General features: G+C 41.8%; 1 protein-coding gene across 3 annotated transcripts in view; it reads right to left on the reverse strand.

Annotated features, from left to right (window-relative positions):
• Positions 1-8259: 8259 nt before the first annotated feature.
• Positions 8260-16137, reverse strand: part of MFSD12 (major facilitator superfamily domain containing 12) — a 310303-nt gene continuing 302425 nt past the window's right edge. For all 3 annotated transcript variants that reach the window (XM_077475811.1, XM_077475810.1, XM_077475809.1), the window contains one exon: positions 8260-9854. In XM_077475811.1, the coding sequence (XP_077331937.1) occupies positions 9778-9854 (77 nt within the window). In that variant the 3' untranslated portion in view covers positions 8260-9777. The remainder of the gene's footprint in view (positions 9855-16137) is intronic.

The raw sequence follows: 16137 nt of genomic DNA on the forward strand, positions 1-16137 counted from the left end.
GTTAATTGTAGCAACGTTGTGAACCATGGTCTCCTGGGCCAGAATGGTGCTACTAGAATCAAACAGGTTTTTTCCGTGAGGAATCTTGCTAGGACCCTCGGAATGAGATGAAGAGGGAGAAATGCATAAGCCAGACTGAAAGTCCATGGAGTTTGCAAGGCATCTACAGCCAGGGGCTGATCTTCTGGGTTTAGCAAGCAAAAATTGGGAACCTTTGCATTCTCTTTGCTCGCAAAAAGGTCTTCTTCTGGTTTTCCCCAGTAAGTTGTTATGAGATTGAATGCCTCTGGGTGTAAGGACCACTCTTGGTTCGAAACTTTGTCAACTCAACGAGTCCGCCGTGCTGTTCAGCTCCCCTTTCAGGTGAACTGCAGAAATGGATTCCAGATTGGCTTCTGCCCACTGAAAAATGCGTCTGGCTACCAACATCAAACGAGGACTTCTGGTACCTCCTTGTTTGTTTATGTATGCTACAGCCGTCATATTGTCTGAACGGACTTGTAGATGGTGACCCTGTATTGTGGGGTGAAAGGCTAAAACAGCTCTTAGGATCGCTGTTAGCTCCTTCCAATTGGAAGAGAAACATTTCTCTTCCGGGGTCCACTTGTCCTGGACCCAGCTTGAGCCGAGGTGGGCTCCCCAGCCCCAGCTGCTCGCATCTGTTGTCAGTGTTGAAGTGATAGGAAGGACCCAATGAACCCCTTTGTTTAGGTTCTCCCTGTCCTTCCACCACCAGAGGGAGCGTTTTATCTTTGAGGGGATCGATACCTCCTCCTCCAGATCTCTGCCCTTTAATTGTTCCAACAGAAATCCCTGAAGGTCTCTCTGGTGGAACCTGGCCCATTGTACGGCTGTCGTCATAAGACCTAAGACCGACATTACTTCACTCACCGTACATTTGGGGCTGCATTGAAGAAAAGATGTTCTCTGCCACAGATTCAAAATCTTTTCTTCCGGCAGTATAATTTTCTGATCTACAGACTTGATCCAGTAACCCAAATACAGGATCCCCTGTGTTGGGGTTGTCTTGGATTTCTCCTGACTGACAATCCACCCTAATTGACTCAGGCTGAGTTGAGTCAACTCCAGATCCTGAGAAAGACGACTCTCCGAGTGTGCTGTTAGGAGCAGGTCGTCTAGATAGGGAATAATTGAGACTGATTGAAGCCTCAGTGGAACTAAAGCCTCTCCGAGAACCTTGGAAAAGATTCTCGGGGAGGATGACAGACCGAAGGGGAGCGCTCTGCACTGAAAGTGGTAAATTTTTGTGTCTATCTGCACTGCCATCCGAAGGAATTTCTGGCATTCCTCCCTTATTGGAATATGCAGATAAGCATCCCTTAGATCCAGGGTGGCCATAAATATCTCTTTCTGGAGAAGGTTCTTTATGGAATAAATGGACTCCATCCGAAATCTCTTGTAACGGATGGAGCGATTCAGTGGTCGGAGGTTCATATTAGTCTGAACCTCCCTGACGGCTTTTTTACCACGAAAATGTGCGAGTAAAAAACATCTCCTTGTTCCTGAATAGGGACTGGTGTCAATACCTCTTGATCCACCATTTCCCCTATCAGTAAAGGTAAGGCCCTGGCCTTTTCTGAGTGACTTGGGAGCTTTGTCACCAAAAACTTTGAGGGAGGGCTGCTGTGGAATTCCAGCGCATGACCCCTTTTTATTATATTTAAGACAAACTTGTTCGAGGTTGTCTCTTCCCATTGTGGAAGAAATTTGCTTAATCTTCCTCCCACAGGAACCCTGACGTCACTGGGGTTTGGGATCCTGATTGGGGTGGCTAAACAGTATGCCCCCTTTCCCTTTATGTCCCGACCAATGTTTTTTGGGGGTTGAACTCTTCTCTGATTTAGAGGGTTCCTTAAAGGGATGAAACATTTTTCTTTGGAAATTTTTCTTTTTTGCGGGAAAGGTTTTCTTTTTATCCGCCGTCCTTTCTAAGGCGGAATCTAATTCAGGCCCGAAGACTAAAACTCCTGTAAAAGGGACGCTGCACAGGCGGGTTTTAGACGCTGTGTCTCCCCCCCAAGTTTTCATCCATACTGACCTCCTTGCTGCCACTGAAAGTGCTGCTGACTTAGCCGTAAATTTTACGGAGTCCGTGGAGGCGTCAGAGATGAAACCGGTGGCCTTAAAAAGCATAGGGAAGGATTTCAGAAGCTCCCCCCTAGGAGTGCCTGCTTTTAAATGTTCCTGTAGTTGCGACAACCAGAACTCCAGGTTTCTAGCTAGACGAGAAGTGGCTAGAGCTGGTTTTAAGCCTGCCATAGAGGCATCCCAGGCCCTCTTTAAGACAATGTTTGTTCTCCTGTCCATGGGATCTTTCAGGTGGCCCATATCCTCAAAGGCCAGATCAGCCTGCTTTGAGACTTTGGACAGAGGGGCGTCTAGTTTAGGATTTTTATTCCAGACCGCCTCTGGGCTCTCATCAAAAGGGAACCTTCTCTTAAGGGATTTAGGAAAGAAACCTTTTTATCTGGTTCAGACCACTCCTTAAGGACAAGGTCAGAAAGCACCTTATGTATAGGGAAAACCCTTGCTTTCTTTTTCCCCAGAGCCTCATACATTTGATCATGTCTGGATAACGGAGTTTCTTCCTCCTCAATTTCCAGTGTATCATAGATAGCACCCATTAGCTCATCAACTTCCTCAAGAGACAATCTATACTTTGAGGCTTTAGATGTTGCTTGCTCCTCTTCCTGATCAGTCTGTGTCAGAGGAATCGGGGCTAATCAACGTGGGGCTAGGCTCCCTGACCATACGGGGCTCCCCTGAGCTGGGTGTTGTAAGGCATGGTGAGGAGGAGATTGCAGTTGTTTTACTCGTGGAGGCAGCTGATCCTATGTCAGTGATTAACTCCCGGAGGGATTTAAAGGTCGACGCCATTTCCTCTTTAAAGGAGCCCAAAAATTTTGCTAAGGGGGAATCTACCTCAGATTTAAGCAAGCTTGCAATGCATTGCTTGCATAGGGCTTTGTTAGAGCCAGAGGACAACCTATTCCCACAATTAGGGCACTTTTTGTCTTCCTTTGGTAGCTCTTTAGCCTGAAAATAAGAAGACAAAGAATTTAGCGTCAGCTCCATGTCCCTCCTTAGAATCACCCAACTGCATACATCCTTAACTGTGAGTTAACCACCACCGTGGGGCACTACAGAACCCAGCCTACAAACACCACCACTCCACCAGAGTAATAGCATGCCCAGCAGCCTACCTGGGATTGGCTGGTGCCTGTCTCCGCCGGAGTGTCCTGGGGAACAGCCTCCATGGTCCCCCTCTGCCGCTCTGGATCCCGCCGCTAGTCCGGTATTGCTGGACGCTGGTCGGGACTGTACAGGCACAGCGCTGGCTCTCCCTCTCCTCCTTGTACCCTAGAGACCCGGAACCGGAAGTCTCAGCGCACAGTGATGACGCGGTTCCGCCGGAAATGACGCTCGGCGTCTCCGACCCCACCGCAACAAGGAGCAGAGATGGAAGGTTCCACTCACCGCTCCTGGGGGAAACCGGCGTCATTCTGCCCCTGGCTACCTCGGCACTGGAAGGAGGAGGGTAACGGGTCTGCTCCGATTCAGCTGGACGGTACCCGAGCCACAAGAAAAAAGGTATGGACCCAACTGCAGCCAAAAAACAGGACCCGGTCCCTTATGGCTTACAGGTTCTCAGGCAGCCCCTGAGAGGGGCCTCCAGGTTCCTGGCAACATGTTCCTCCGACGGAGGAAACACAAATGACTGACCAGGGACCTGAGGGACCGCCTTTTGAACTGTGGCAATGTGTTTCCTGTGTCGATGGGAGGAGCTCCATCTCTCAAGGGCTGTCCTGGAAGAACACTTGGGAAAATGGGGTAAATTTTTGGGCGTTTCCAAAAATGTGATAAGTAGCCAGGAAATTACATTCCATAATGATTAAGAAAAAGAGCAATAATATTTGGGACTTTAAATGAGGTGGTAGGGGCCGTTCAGATCCCCTCCATCCCGGGTTCAATATTTAGAAAAAAAGGGGAAGCTACGGGCAGGACTTTGTATGATGCACACGGGAGCAGAAAAATAAATTTAGGTAAAAAAAAAAAAAAAACGGGTTTTAATAAATTCGAATCGTCATATTTACATATTATTGCACATAACCATACAATACTTTAAATTTCATAAAAATATACATTCCAACAAGGACTCAATAGTAAATACATGAGAAACTTCCCATTCAGTAAGCACCAGTTATATATGGATATGTGACACACTGAAGAAAAAATATAAGAGAGAACAACCAGTTTATGGGTCAAGTGTACATATGGGTTTCTTTATATTGTATATTTGTTCACTTTTTCCCCATACCATCCCAAATATGGTTATTCTCTCTATTCATAGGTTACCATCAGGTCTTGCTCCTGACGAGTGACAAAAAGGTCACGAAAAGCGTAGAGCTGTCAACTTCCGTGTTGTGTACACAATTTTTAACAAAGAATGGATGTTCCCTTTTGATTTATCCCTTCTTTTGTTTTTATTTTTTCCTAAGTGACACTTCAGTGTGTCACATACCCATATATAACTGGTGCTTACTGAATGCAAAGTTTCTCATGTATTTACTATTAAGTCCTTGTTGGAATGTATATTTTGATGAAATTTTAAATATTAATGTATGGTTATGTGCAATATGTCAATATATGACTATTAGAATTTATTAAAAAAAGTTTTTTTACCTAAATTTATTTTTCTGCTTCCGTGTGCCTCATACAAAGTCATGCATAGCTCCCCCTTTTTTTCTATACATTCCATAATGTATGCCCCCTGAAAGCCCGAAGGTGCTACTTGGATTTCGGATCCCTCTATACATATAGGCAGAGCTGCACAATTTTAGATAAAAAGAGAATCTGTTTTTTTTGCGATTCTCAGGGAGTAACATTTTTCACATTACACAAAAAAAAATGTGTTAACTTTATATATATATTTTTTTAATACATTGAAGTGTACTTTCTTCCCAAAAACATTGTGTTTGAAAGACAGCTGCGCAAATACAGTGTGACATAAAATATTGCAATGACCGCAATTTAATTCTGTAGTGTCTCTGCTAAGAAAATTTATATAATATTTGGGGGTTCAAGTAATTTTTTAGCAAAAAAATACAGACTACCTTGTAAGCAACAAGTATCGGGAAAAGGTTTAGTCTTTAAGTGGTTAAACTGACCTCAATTACAGACGGAAGCTCTCCCCTTTGATCTAAAATAAATGTTTGTATCTATTCACTTAATCTTATTTTTTCCAAAGTTTGGCTGTGAGCTGTTTATATAGAATCGTGGAAATGGCCGATTAGGATTGTGAGGGGGGTTGAATCGAGATTGCGATTTTTTTTAATGGATTAATAGCGCAGCTTTACGTCTAGGCTATGAAAAAGTCTCAAATGTGATATTTTCTTATTCAAGATGGGTAGAAGAATGTGTTTTGGGGTGTAATTGCAAGTATACCTATACCATGTGTGAGAAATAACTTGTTAAAATGACAATTTTGTGAAAACAAATACAAATTTTATTAAATTTCTTCATTTTCCAAAGAACTGTGGGAAATAAAAATTACAACTTCAAAAGTTCACCATGCTTCTTATTAAATACCTTGAGCAATCTACTTTCCAAAAAGGGGTAATCTGGAGGGTATTAGTACTGTCCTGGTCTCGAGAAAAGAGCTAGGCCATCAATACATTAGGATTGATCAATTTTCAAATATATGCACTGTAGACTAACTTTCACACACTAAATATACACAGATTTTGGTTATTTTTACCAAAGAAATGTAGATTACATTTTGTCCTAAATTTTTGAAGCAAGATTATTTTACATTTTTGCACATAACTAAACTAAAAAAAAAAAAACACTTTCTGTTTAAAGTTTTTGGTATTTTTTCATTTATATAGCAAAAAATAAAAACAAAGTGGTAATTAAATACCAAACAAAAGCTCCATCTCTCAAAAAAAATAAAAAATAAAAGATTAAAATGTTATATGTCATTTTAGTACTGTGGTATATGCTTGTGTAATGGTCACTGTGACAGCACTGCAAACTGAAAATTTGCCGGGGTGAAAGTGTCCAGTATGAAGTGGATAACAAACATTTTCAGTTTTGTCTGAAAATGATGGTAAAATAGAGGTATACCTTGCAAATAGGGATGAGCCAAACACCCCCCACCTCCTGCGTTCAATTCGCACCAGAACTTGTGAACAGGCAAAAAAAAGTGTGCGAACACCGTTAAAGTCACAAAGAACATGAAAAATCAAAAGTACTAGTTTTGAAGGCTTATATGCAAGTTATTGTCATAAAAGGTATTTGGGGCCCGAGTCCTGCCCTAGGGGACATGTATCAATGCAAAAAAAAAGTTTTAAAAATGGAAGTTTTTTCAGGAGCAGTGATTTTAATGCTTAAAGTAAAACAATAAAAAATAAATATTCCTTTATATATCATGCCTGGGGGTATCCTCAGTATGCCTGTAAAGTTGTGCATCTTTCCCGTGTTTAGAACAGTACCACAGGAAAATTACATTTCTAAAGGAAAAAATGGCGGCTGTAATGAATTGTCGGATCCCGGCAATATAGATAAAAATCATTGAAAAAAACGGCATGGGTCCCACCCCACCTCAGTCCATTCCCAGGCCATAATGGAAAAAAAAATTCCATACCAGGCCCCTCAGGTCTGGTATGGATATTAAGGGGAACCCTGCACCAAATAAAAAAAAAACAAAAAAAAAAACAGCATAGGGGTTCCCCCTAAAATCCATACCAGTCCCTTATCCGAGCATGCAACCTGGCAGGCCGCATGAAAAGGGGGGCAAAAGAGCACCCCCCCTCCCAAACCGTACCAGGCCAAATGCCCTCAACATAGGGAGGGTGTTTTGGGGTCCCCCCAAAACACCATGTCCCCATGTTGATGGGGACAAGGGCCTCATCCCCCACAACTTTTGCCCGGTGGTTGTGGGGGTCTGCAGGCTTCTATGTGAATGGGTATCTGGTACATTGTAACCCTACATAAGCAGCCTTACATGTGGGGTGTGGACTCAGCCCCCTTTGCCACGATTGGCCAAAGTCACCCTGCCTTTGGCCAATCATGACTCTCACAGAAGAGCACGCTGTGAAAGGCAAAGCATGCAGGTCAGGTGCATGCTTTGGCCAATCAGAAACACTCAATGCACTGCGATCTTGGCATAGACGGTCTTCATTATGGTGTGTTCCGGACGCATGAATTTCCAGTGAATGCCCCATAATGTACGATTTTCGGCGAACACTTACGTTCGACTCGAACATTGGGCTCATCCCTACTCGCATATCAACTTTTGTGGACTTATAATGCAAACTCATACGACATTTACATTCATACTTTAAGTAGTAACTCCTTTCTTGGGTTAAGTATTGTTTTTGACTTCCATGTTTCTGACAATTGTCTATAAAGGTGGCCAACCGTAATTGTGTTATATAATGGATGGGTAGGCCCCTCAAGAGAGCCTACCTGGTATTTTATACTGTATCATCTCTGTGTTACATACGTCATGTCAAAATTATTCCCTCATAAAAAAAAATTAAAATGTAAAAAGAAAAAACTAAATAGGTCCATATTATGCACAAATCCACACGACTGATGAAAAGGGTTGTAGGGTGCCGGAGGTGACCAAGTCATTGTAAGCTGGCAGTGGAAGGAGATTGGAGAGTGGTTAATCCACAAAGCATTTCAAAAGCAGGAGTAGATGCGGGAAATTGCTTCCTCTAGGTTGACTAATGGGAGAAAGACCATAGAACACACACATGCAAAAAGCCTAGTGGGAGAAAGACCACACAGAGCACACACATGCAAAATGTCATCCAGCAGATGGCTTCAGTAATCAGCTTCCTCAGCTTTGACTGTTATGGCTGTAGGATTACAGTCATTTTTTAATATTACGCTCAAGAGGTACCAGTTAGCCCACACTGCTTCAATGCAGCTGTTCTTACTATGCACTTCCCCTGGGTAAACTGGGTTACCTCAAAGGTGTGCCAGGCCTGGAGAGCAATCTGGTTAACTAAATCAGTACATAGATGTCTGTATCACTAAGCAGAGTTCAGTCTCAAGATTCACATTCCACACTAGCCTCACCACGACCAAAGGCTTACATACAGCATAAGTCTTCACAGACTCGGTCGCACTGTGCCACTACTCTGGATTTAAAGACTAAAAATGCCACAATGCAAGTGCCAGCGCCCAAATATCAAATTCTGGGCTAACCCTATCTTGCAGTCCAGCTCAAGTCAACAAAGTAAATAATTCTGAGACTCTTTAGTGGGGGAAAAAAATAAAGGCTAGTAAAAATATGTTGACAGTTCTCTCAGTCGGTGAAAAAGCGTTCAACCTAGTACTCTAAAGAAAAAAAGAGGCATGACAGTTGGAGGCATGATTATACAGTGGCTGGCTTAACTGTTTTTTTGTCAGTGTCCCAAACTCTTGAAGTATAAGCCATATGTTTAATAATTGACCTAGAATGCTGTGTCCCTCAATGGGAAAAAAATAAATAAAATTAGGTCACTGGCAGCACTATTGGACATTACTTAGCCATACTAATCCAGACTAGTAATACTCAATTTCTGTGAGTATGTCCCAATTGAATAATTTTATTTTGCTATATACATGTGGTATAATTGTCCATCCACACACAAGTGCTGTTAACTCACAGAATACCTATCAGCATAGGACATTTGGAAGTTGCACTCTGCCAGGGTGTACAGGACAAAAACATTGTATATCTCCAGAAAAATATTTTTTATGCATTTCATCTGGTAGAGATGATGCTTCAGATTTTTTTGTTTTGTTTATGGGTACAACAAGAAGCATTCTAATACATAGAAAGGACAACAATAAGAAACTCTTCATAAAATTAATTTTACAATGAATCAAGCAAGTTAACAGCAGCATTAGGCACATACAGTTTATGGTGCAAATCAATCTGCCCTTCATTAAAGGCTTACATTAATTTTGAACACTGCACCTCTAGACCTCGAAAGCCAACTTTTTCAGCTTTGCAAATATCTTCAACAGACCTTGTTTTTTTTGTGCAGTCAAATTTTGTTGTGTGTTCACATTTACACAGCATAATATATATATATATATATATATATATATATATATATATATATATATATATATATATATATATATATATATATATTTTTTTTTTTTTTTTTTTACAGGATAAGACACACAACACTGCAAACTATTCTAAACAATTTCAGGACAAAGTGTGGACATAGTTTCCCCTCATTCATTTACAAGACAGAAGTTCTGGAAACTTTAGATTGCAACTTGGTCTGCCCTATCAAAGGGTGGGTTTACAAATAGAGGAGATCTGCTAGCATGTCAGAGAGTTAATTGGGCAAACAACGCCACAACTCCTCCCTAACATTACATTAGGGGGAACCTAGGTATGTCGTTTAGACAATTAAAAATGTAAGCTGCAATTTTATTTTTATGCTATGTGAATGGGAACATATAAAACATACTACAATGTAGGTTTAAAGTGGAAATACACTAATATTTACTTGCAACAATTTTCTACTTAAACCTAAAGAATCAACAGGGGACTTTTTATATTCACAGTGCTAATTTTAAGCAGTAAGAAGGTAATTTAGAAATTTTACTGCAATTTTGTCCCATAAATTTTACCAATGCTCTTAGTTTGTGTTGCCTTGCTGTGTGCCAAAGTTGACAAAACTCCAATATCTGTGCAAACCAAAGCACATAAAGTGAGGTAGGTATGCAGTAAAAAATTCAAGCATTCACTGCGTTAACATCCTGAGAGTTTATGGTCCCTGAAGATTCTTGTATCGAAGATGCTGACACTTTGCCTGCAAAACATAAGTAATTAAGGATCAGAAGAATTTTTAAAGACACCCTTCAAATTTATTATTTTATCATTATAAGGACAATTAATCACTCAAGCAAAAGAAAACTGGAAATGAGAGGATAAGTTCACCTTTTGGAACACCGTTACCTGCATTTAGGTAGAAAAATTTAACTGCGGACTCTCCCAGTGATAGCGGGCAGGCATGTTCTCTGGGTGCCCACTGTCACTGTTTGAAAAAAAATGTGACCGAGCGGGGACAAGCCCACCAAGCCATTCATTCACAGTTTTCTGGAAATGGGAATCTACAAGTTTTGACAGCCTTTGCGGCTGTTGGCTTGTAATTTAAATGAACTACCAGGGTGCGGTTTGGAGGTTCTGGTAGTTCATTGTCTTCTCCTGTCAGTATGTACAGTGCCTTGCTTAAGTATTCGGGCCCCCTTGAACTTTTCAACATTTTTGCCACATTTCAGGCTTCAAACAAAATAAAATTTTTATTTTTTGTGAAGAATCACCAACAAGTGGGACACAATTGTGAAGTGGAACGAAATCTATTGGCTTTTAGAAACTTTTTTAATAAAAAATGAAAAGTGGGGCGTGCAAAATTATTCGGCCCCCTTGCGTTAATACTTTGTAGAGCCACCTTTTGCTGCGATTACAGCTGCAAGTCGCTTGGGGTATGTCTCTATCAGTTTTGCACATCGAGAGACTGAAATTCTTGCCCATTCTTCCTTGCAAAACAGCTCGAGCTCAGTGAGGTTGGATGGAGAGCGTTTGTGAACAGCAGTTTTCAGCTCTTTCCACAGATTCTCGATTGGATTCAGGTCTGGACTTTGACTTGGCCATTCTAACACCTGGATACGTTTATTTGTGAACCATTCCTTTGTAGATTTTGCTGTTTGTTTGGGATCATTGTCTTGTTGGAAGATAAATCGCCGTCCCAGTTTCAGGTCTTTTGCAGACTCCAACAGGTTTTCATTCAGAATGGTCATGTATTTGGCTGCATCCATCTTCCCCTCAATTTTAATCATTTTCCCTGTCCCTGCTGAAGAAAAGCAGGCCCAAACCATGATGCTGCCACCACCATGTTTGACAGTGGGGATGGTGTGTTGAGGGTGATGAGCTCTGTTGCTTTTACGCCAAACATATCGTTTTGCATTGTGGGCAAAAAGTTCGATTTTGGTTTCATCTGACCAGAGCACCTTCTTCCACATGTTTGGTGTGTCTCCCAGGTGGCTTGTGGCAAACTTTAGACAAGACTTTTTATGGATATCTTTGAGAAATGGCTTTCTTCTTGCCACTCTTCCATAAAGGCCAGATTTGTGCAGTGTACGACTGATTGTCGTCCTATGGACAGACTCTCCCACCTCAGCTGTAGTTCTCTGCAGTTCATCCAGAGTGATCATGGGCCTCTTGGCTACATCTCTGATCAGTCTTCTCCTTGTCTGAGGTGAAAGTTTAGAAAGTTTCAGGTCTTGGTAGATTTGCAGTGGTCTGATATTCCTTCCATTTCAAAATGATCACTTGCACAGTGCTCCTTGGGATGTTAAAGCTTGGGAAATCTTTTTGTATCCAAATCCGGCTTTAAACTTCACAACAGTATTACGGACCTGCCTGGTGTGTTCCTTGGTCTTCATGATGCTCTCTGTGCTTTCAAAAGAACCCTGAGACTATCACAGAGCAGGTGCATTTATACAGAGACTTGATTACACACAGGTGGATTCTATTTATCACCATCAGTCATTTAGGACAACATTGGATCATTCAGAGATCCTCGCTGAACTTCTGGAGTGAGTTTGCTGCACTGAAAGTCAAGGGGCTGAATAATTTTGCACGCACCACTTTTCAGTTTTTTATTTTCTAAAAAAGTTTAAATTATCCAATAGATTTCGTTCCACTTCACAATTGTGTCCCACTTGTTGGTGATTCTTCACAAAAAATTTAAATTTTATATCTTTATGTTTGAAGCCTAAAATGTGGCAAAAGGTTGAAAAGTTCAAGGGGGCCGAATACTTTCGCAAGGCACTGTACGTCTGCCCATACGAAGTACGAGCAGGCAGACACAGTGAAAAGTCTTCAGGAGTCCAGCATAGCACTCACGATCAGCAGAAATGCTTATCAGGTTCCAAGTAAAATAAATAATAAAAGCACATTATTTTTTTACCTGCAAAAAAGATGTGCATTATTTTTATTTTTTTTTAAAAGCTGAACTTATCCTTTAACTGGTTTTGCTTATAGACTTCATATTAAAGCAGAACTGGGGATAGGTGGTCGCACTAGCAATATAAAGGCATTATTTACATTATTGGCAAACTTTCCACCACGTTTCCCCTGTTCCAGCGATGGCAACTCAGCTCTTTCCACTAGCTTTTCACTATACTTTAGCAATGTGCAATAGAAGCAAATGTGACTATTGGTAAACATTATATGGCAATTCTCAATACATATTAAATACAGCACTACTGCTCAGCATTATACAAAAGTGCTTCAACAACAAGAATTATTATGGGCAGAACAAGCAAATTCTGATCATGGTTTTCCATAATAGACATTCAGGGATGCATGCTAAGATCATGCCTGTTAAACCCATACTTTTATGGCCGGACAGATTACTTCAAAAGCATAATTTATATCCTCGAAGAAGCAGCCCAACTAGAAAATAAACAGCAATTTCCAGCCCATTCACACAGAAGCATAGGGCCTCTGGAAGTAGGAGGAACAATCCGCAGGAAGAAGAACCTGCCTGAAGCGCCTACAGGTCCCTAGTCATGCACTTCGTTCCACAACAAATTTTTGGATACCTTCAAGAAGACCTGAAGCAATTGCCTAATAAATGCACAAACCGTTTAATAAAAGAAAAAGAAATCAAGTTGTTTACAGAAAGTTGATTTCAGCATTCACAGCATATTTTCCTTACTGTTCAGAAGCATAACACCTCCTCAGCATACCATATTACTTAAAGCGGAGGTCCACCCTAAAATGGACCTCCGCTCATCGGAATCCCCCCCCCCTCCGGCGCCACAATCGGCACCTTTCAGGGGGGAGGGGGGTGCAGTTACCTGGATAATCCAGGTAACTGCACCCACTTCCGGGCTAGCTCTCTGCGGAACGAGCGTAGGTTACGCCCCCGTTCCGCAAGCGCCCGCCCCCTTCAGCAAGTGCCCCGCTGCCTGCTGGGAAACACACAGCTCCCAGAGGCAGCGGGGACCGTCCGGATTGCGCCGTGCGGCTCGCGCATGCGCAGTAGGGAACCGGGAAATGAAGCCGAAAGGCTCCATTTCCTGATTCCCATACCCAAGATGGCGGCGGGACCCGGCAGCCGAGCGAGCGATCGGCTTCGGGTGCCGACATCGCAGGCGCGCTGGACAGGTAAGTGTCACTATTTAAAAGTCAGCAGCTGCAGTATTTGTAGCTGCTGGCTTTAAAAAAAAAAAAAAAAAAAAAAAAAAAAAAAAAAAAAAAACGCGGAGTCCCGGTGGACTCCCGCTTTAACAGGTTGTTGAGGTTAGATATTTAAATAGATAACTGGGATAAAGTTAAAACTGAAGTTTTTTTTTTTTTGTTTCACCACCATACACAGAAAAGTTGTGCCCCCCCCCCCCCCCCATCTTCTGTTATTGCCTACATTCATAGAACTCCGCTAAATGCAATCCCAGAATGCATTGCATACTGTGAATGGGCAGGGGAGACATGTTTTTCAACTGTTCCTCTGCCCATTCACAGTACGCAATGCATTCAGGGATTGCATTTAGCGGAGTTCTATGAATGTAGGCATTCAGGGATTTTAGTTAGATGAGTTTTATGAATACAGGTGGGAGCAGAAGGGGAGTGGCCCAACTTTTCTTTATAGCTAAGGCAGCAGTTAACATTTAAAGCGACAGAAAACTGTTTCTGAGGACCCTCTGCAGTGGCTGTGAGAAGATATGTAGCACACGCAGGCCACCCTCAGGTAATAAGATACACACCATTACACATGACTCATGTCTATGCCCACCCCTCAAATTTTTGGAAATATTTTTATTACATCTCTTCATGTGACAACACTGAAAGTGACACACTGCACCAAAGTAGTGAGTGTACAGCATGGATAACAGTATAAAAGTTAGCCGTCCCCTCAAAATAACTCAACACACAGCCATTAACGTCTAAACTGCTGGCAACAAAAGTGAGTTCACCCCTAAGTAAAAATGTCCAAATTGAGCCCAAAGTGTCAATATTGTGTGTGGCCACCATTTTCCAGTACCGCCTTAACCCTCTTGGGCATGTAGTTCACCAGAGCTTCACAGGTTGCCACTGGAGTCCTCTTCCACTCCTCCATGATGCCCTTACAGAGATGGTGGATGTTAGAGACCTTGCGCTCCTCCACCTTCCGAATAAAATGATGCTTAATAGGGTTTAGGTCTGGAGACATGCAGCCCCAGACCATCACCTTTTTTTAGCAAAGTAGTTGTCGTTGTGGAGCACTCATGCAGCCCCAGACCATGACACTCCCACCACCATGCTTGACTGTAGACACACTTGTCTTTGTACTCCTCACCTAGCTGCCACCACACACGCTTGACACCATCTGAACCAAATAAGTTTATCTGGGTCTCATCAGACTAAGGACATGGTTCCAGTTAACAATGTCCTTAGTCTGCTTGTCTTCAGCAAACTGTTTGCGTGCTTTCTTGTGCATGATCTTTAGAATAGGCTTCCTTCAGGGACAACAGGATGACAATTTGATGCCGTGTACGGCTTATAGTCTAAGCACTGACAGGCTGACCCCCCCCCCCCCCACCCCTTCAACCTCTGCAGCAATGCTGGCAGCACTTATACCTCTATTTCCCAAAGACAACCTCTGGATAGGACGCTGAGCTCATGCACTCAACTTCTTTGGTCGACCGTGGCAAGGTCTGAACCTGTCCTGTTAAACCGCTGTATGGTCTTGGCCACCATGCTGAAGCTCAGTTTCAGGGTCGTGGTAAACTTCTTATAGCCTAAGCCAGTGATGGTGAACCTCGGCACCCCAGATGTTTTGGAACTGCAATTCCCATGATGCTCATGCAATCTGCAGCATAGTTGAGCATGGGAAATGTAGTTCCAGAACATCTGGGGTGCCAAGGTTTGCCATCACTGGCCTAGGTCATCTTGATGTAGAGCAACAATTCTTTTTTCAGATTCTCAGAGTTCTTTACCATGTGGTGCCATGTTGAACTTCCAGTGACCAGTAAGAGAGTGAGAGCAACACCCAATTTAACACACATGCTCCCCATTCACACCCGAATCTTGTAACGCTAATGAACATGACACCAGGGAGGGAAAATGGCTAATTTGGTCCAATTTGGACATTTTCACTTAGGGGTGTACTCAGTTTTTTTGCCAGCAGTTTAGACATTAATGGCTGTGTGTTGAGTTATTTTGAGGGGACAGCAAATTTACACTGTTGTACAAGCTGTACACTCACTACTTTACATTATAGCAAGTGTAATTTCTTCAGTGAAGTCACATGAAAATAAATAAAAAAATGAAATAAAATGTTTACAAAAATGTGGGGGGTGTACACACTTCTGTGAAATATATTTTATATATATATATATATATATATATATATTTTATATATATATATATATTTTATATATATATATATATATTTTATATATATATATATATTTTATATATATATATATATATATATATATATATATATATTTTATATATATATATATATATATATATACACACACACACACACACACACACACAGGTGTTGTGTCAAAGTGCAGGGAGGCAAAAGCTGTACTTGGCCAGGCTGCACTGAATATTGCCTTGGCTAAATAGAGCACTATATACACTGGCCAAATACAGTGTGCCACAGTCCTTGTAACTGCAAAATACTTGCTTAAAAGTATATGTGAACAAATACAAAAACTCAGTCAGTTTAAAACAGAAATGAAAAGGCAAAACATTTACCTTTTTTGTAGGTGATTACGCAAACTTTGGTCCCAGCTGGATAAGGGTCTTAGAGAGCTAGGGGCGGAGAAACAGCACAACACTAATCTTCCCTGTGAATGGCTATGGAGGGGGACGGGTCAGATGTCTGATCACCAGAGAAGAGGCAGGCTATTCTCCCAGAAAACTGACCACGCTGGGATAGATGTGCTCTTATGCCTAGCGTGATCACTTTGACATAATAAAGCGGGGGGGGGGACGACGACTGGCTGAAACACCAATTATTTCACAAGCAATACAAAAAGCACAGGATTCTTTTCATACAAGTACATGAAACTGCATACAATAATGTCTCC

This window comes from Lithobates pipiens, unplaced genomic scaffold (assembly GCF_037356315.1).
Source record: "Lithobates pipiens isolate NorthernLeopardFrog02 unplaced genomic scaffold, aLitPip1_a1.2 Scaffold_13, whole genome shotgun sequence".
NCBI classification, from domain to species: domain Eukaryota; kingdom Metazoa; phylum Chordata; class Amphibia; order Anura; family Ranidae; genus Lithobates; species Lithobates pipiens.